Genomic DNA, 4,311 nt, shown 5'->3' with positions numbered 1-4,311 from the left:
TATGTATCAAAATGACTAAACTGGCCTATAAGTTTTTCTTCGTAGCTGTTTTTGTATATCATTACGAATAACCTTGTATCAAAATTGTGAAAAACTTAACAAAATAAAAATAAAATAAAAAGCAAGTGGGACGTAGGATACTGATATACTGCTTGTGAGTATCGTGAATTTGTGGTGATGGTCTGAAAAATTCATGGATATGATTTGAGAGACTTGAGGATATGATTTGGGAGAGGAAGATTTTCGGAAGAGAGAGAATGTTGTTCGAAATTTTGGAAACTATTTTAATGGGATACTTTGATGGTTCGAGAGATTTGTGAATATGATTTGAGGGATTTAGGGAGATGATTTGAGAGAACGGAAGATTTTTAGAAGAGAGAATTTATATTGATTATTGAATACAAAACTATAGCTCAAGAACGTGGTAATAGGCCATCCGTTGCCAAAAGTTTTGAACTATGGCTATTTTATGCCATTTATTTGTCCATGTTGATACCGTGAAGTTTTTGCCGATTATCTCTTTTTGGGACATTTGTTTAGTAAATAGTCCTTTTTTATTTTTCTTACGACCTATATACTTTTTAAAGACGGTCTAAAATTCCTCTTTGAACAACTGGAAATCCAATGAAAAAACGTTAGACTATGGTGGTTGAAAGTTTTGTAACTTATTTCAAACTTTAGACAATAATTTAATAATTTGTCTGAAAGGTTCAGCAATACATGAGCAAACATTAAACCCGAGACCATTGTTCTCTTGAAGAAAAACTTTCAAACGCTATATTTGCACACCTTTTAAAAATAGGAATAATATCCAAGTGGTAACCTAAAAGGGAGACGTTTGTATATATATATGATTGTATAAGTTGGGATAATATCTAAATAAGTGGCCATTTTTCCCTTCTTTGTTTGTTTTTTTTTTTTCTCGACTTTGTTGTTTAAGTTCAATGAAAATTTTATTCAAAAGACATCAAGCAAATGAAAAAGTTACAAAGAAGTTGAGCAACTTATTTATAGCAATACAGGATAAATACATTATCTATACACTGCAATTTGAGTTGGTTTCGTGTGTTTATATATGATTATACAAGGCATATACATTATATTTACATAGTATATGTATTGTTTATATATAGCTATACAAAAAAGATGCATTATCTATACACCGTGATACAGTGGGCTACATCGACTGCAAACTTGATATGTGGGGTCGTATGTATGGGTTATTTCCCTACTTTGAACTCCAACAGGAATGGGCTTGGGTGCACCATATCTCTATAAATTTTGCGTGAAAAGTGCATGGTTTGTCACAAATTGAGGGAAGATGGAAGGAGAATGCTGAGATAAAAGCCAAAAAGTATGAAATATTAGAATAATATGGTGGATGTCCAACTCCTAAAGAATCAATTCCCACTACTCTTCTCCATGATGTATAGTTAATCTCCACTACTTCTTCACCATTATGTGGTTCTTACTCCCACACCTACATGATCTCCCCCATAACTATCCCATGATGTCAATTGGTTAATGTCATTTTTAAGACATTGTTGAATATTTGCTTTAGAATTGCAAATCTTTTTACTGCAGTAATTTTATTACGTTTTACTTAGTCAACTAGTTAGACCTAGTATTTAGGAGTTGATTTCTATTTGAATTTTGAATAAATAGTATTTCCTAGTCTTTAGGAATTTTTCATTTTCAGCATATTATCTTTGCTTATCTTTGGGTTTTTGAGTTAGTATTTTCTATTATAAATTGTAGTCTTCTACTACAGTAAAAATATCGAACTTTCAATTTTGTTCATAAGCTCTCTTCTTTCTTGTACTCTACTGCATTCAACTCAAATTCTTAAAGTTTTCTTCCTCTTTATTTTCTTGTATTTTCTTTGTTTCAAAAACCAACAATTGGTATCTAGAGCCTTTTTTTCTTAAGGGACTTGTGAGTAAAGAAATGGATTCCGAAAATAGTTTTTCACGAATGGCTCCTCCTGCTTTCGATGGCGAAAATTACCGACTATGGGCTATTAGAATGGAAACTTAATTGGAGGCCCTTGATCTTTTGGAATCCGTGGAAGAGGATTATGAAATTAATCCGTTGCCAAACAATCCCACCATGGCCCAAATCAAGAGCCACAAGGAAAAGAAAACCAGGAAGTCCAAGGTGAAAGCAACTTTGTTTGTTGCTGTTTCAACAACTATTTTCACGAGAATTATGTCTCTCACATCACCAAAAGAAATTTGGGATTATTTGAAGAACGAATATGTTGGAGATGAGAGAATACGAGGGATGAAAGTATTAAATTTGATAAGAGAGTTTGAGTTACAGAAAAAGAGTCCGAGACTGTCAAAGAGTACACGAACAGATTGCTTGGCATTGTTAACAAGGTAAGATTGCTAGGCACTAAATTTAAAGATTCAAGAATTGTTGAAAAAATTCTGGTAACAGTGCCCGAAAGATATCAAATATGTATAACTACCTTGGAAAACACACAAGATCTGTCCAAGATTACCTTGGCAGAGTTGTTAAATTCTTTCCAGGCATAGGAGCAAAAGAGGCTTATGAGGCAAGATGGTATGGTTGAAGGAGCCTTAGTAGCCAGCCACAAAGCTCAAAGTAGGGGTAAAATTTTTAAAAATTACCCACCTTGTCAGCACTGTGGAAAAACAGGACATCCACCATTCAAATGTTGGAAGAGGCCAGACGCAAAGTGTAACAAGTGTAATGAACTTGGTCATGAAACAGTGATTTGCAAAAACGAATCTCAGAATCATGATGCAGATGCACGTGTCGCCGATGAAGAAGAAGACCATCTTTTTGTTTCAACGTGTATATCAAGTAAGGTTTCAACAAATTCTTGGTTGATTGATAGCGGTTGCACTAACCATATGACTTATGACAAGAGTTTGTTCAAAGAGTTAAAATCCACTGAAATATCTAAAGTTAGGATCGGAAATGGTGACCAGATTCTTGTTGAAGGGAAAGGAACTGTTGTCATTAAAACAAGTTCCGGTAATAAGACAATTTTAGATGTTCTTTATGTACAAAATATTGATCAAAACTTGTTGAGTATTTGTCAGTTGATAGAAAAAGGATTCAAAGTATCCTTTGACGATAAGCATTGTTTCATCAATGATGTTGCTAGAAAATAAATTTTAAAAATTAAGATGAGAGGTAAGAATTTCTCATTTGATCCAATGGAAAATGTTCCTGTAGAACAAGCAAAAGATCAAAGGCCGAAAAAATTGGAAGATGATACTCTAATTGAAAAAGCAGAAGCAAAAAGTGAACCTAGGCTTAAAAAAGCTTGCAATGTTCCAAAAAGAATTAAAGCAATGGAGGAGTTGTCAATGTTTTGGGAAAATAAAATTGACAAGCTTAAAGTCAAAATGCAAATGGAGCAGGAAAACATGCCAGAAAGTTTTAGCAGTCAAGTGTTGCAATCAAATACAGAAGTGAATTTAATTCACTACAAGTTGTCATACCCCATTTTAACTGGGATTTAATTAGAAGTACAACATATTGATGATTCCTATTTGTTTTATTTTAAGGAGTCGCCACCTAATTAATTTAACGGTGAATTAGGACACCTAGAGGTTAACTAAGACAAAGTTAAAACTAAACCCCAATTAATAGTCTGCTTAACCAGTATGATTCTAGGTAAGGGCTCTATATTATCCTAAAGGGAAGGGGTTAGGCATCCTTTAGAATCCGTTAACTTACGGTTATCCGGCCAACTTAGATTAATTAATTAAGATTAAATATAATGCTTAATTCTTAAGAAAAAATAGGTTATAAATATTATTGAGGTTTTAAAAGAAAACATAATGATGCTATTTAAACTGACTCGAAGAAATGCATAGTAGTCCACTTAAAAATAAAACTTATAAATGTTTGTTAAGCTTAAAATAATAATTTTTATTATAAAAGTGAGACTGGAAAAATATAATGATTTGTATAGAAGTAGAAGCTTTTAAGAGAGAACCTAGCCAATATGACATTATATCAGTATAATAGTGTAAGAAATCTAGATTTGTTTTAAAAATAGAATGCAAAGATGATGAATTTCTTTCTCTTTTACTGATTTATTTAATTATACTCGGCTAAAAATAGACGTGATTGATTCAAACTTGAAGAGTTATTTATAATATGTTTGAATTTATGTTTGTATATTAATGATGTTTTGAAATTAAGATAATAGAAAATATGATTCCTTTAATTCGAAAAATATGAATTCTGTACTATCAACTATTCTAGAAGTAAATATTATGGATACTATAAATAACTTTAATATAAAAAGAAGAAAATGGAATTTAT

General features: G+C 31.9%; 1 protein-coding gene across 1 annotated transcript; it reads left to right on the top strand.

The window, feature by feature from the left end:
* The first annotated feature begins 2,109 nt into the window (after positions 1-2,109).
* On the top strand, positions 2,110-3,146 carry LOC132628757 (uncharacterized). Its single transcript, XM_060344523.1, has 3 exons — positions 2,110-2,381; positions 2,443-2,560; positions 2,649-3,146. Exons 1-3 carry the CDS (start codon positions 2,110-2,112, stop codon positions 3,144-3,146), a joined length of 888 nt encoding a protein of 295 aa, XP_060200506.1.
* The last annotated feature ends 1,165 nt before the right edge of the window (positions 3,147-4,311 follow it).

The sequence above is a fragment of the Lycium barbarum genome, chromosome 2 (genome assembly GCF_019175385.1).
Source record: "Lycium barbarum isolate Lr01 chromosome 2, ASM1917538v2, whole genome shotgun sequence".
NCBI lineage: Eukaryota > Viridiplantae > Streptophyta > Magnoliopsida > Solanales > Solanaceae > Lycium > Lycium barbarum.
Note: the sequence above shows the minus strand (reverse complement) of the source record. Positions and strands in the feature narration are given on the sequence as shown.

Coding starts and splice junctions, on each gene's coding strand:
- LOC132628757 (XM_060344523.1), top strand. CDS start 2,110: ATGGCCCAAATCAAGAGCCACAAGGAAAAGAAAACCAGGAAGTCCAAG. Junction 2,382..2,442: donor TGCTTGGCATTGTTAACAAG/GTAAGATTGCTA, acceptor TTCTGGTAACAG/TGCCCGAAAGATATCAAATA. Junction 2,561..2,648: donor GAGCAAAAGAGGCTTATGAG/GCAAGATGGTAT, acceptor CCACCTTGTCAG/CACTGTGGAAAAACAGGACA.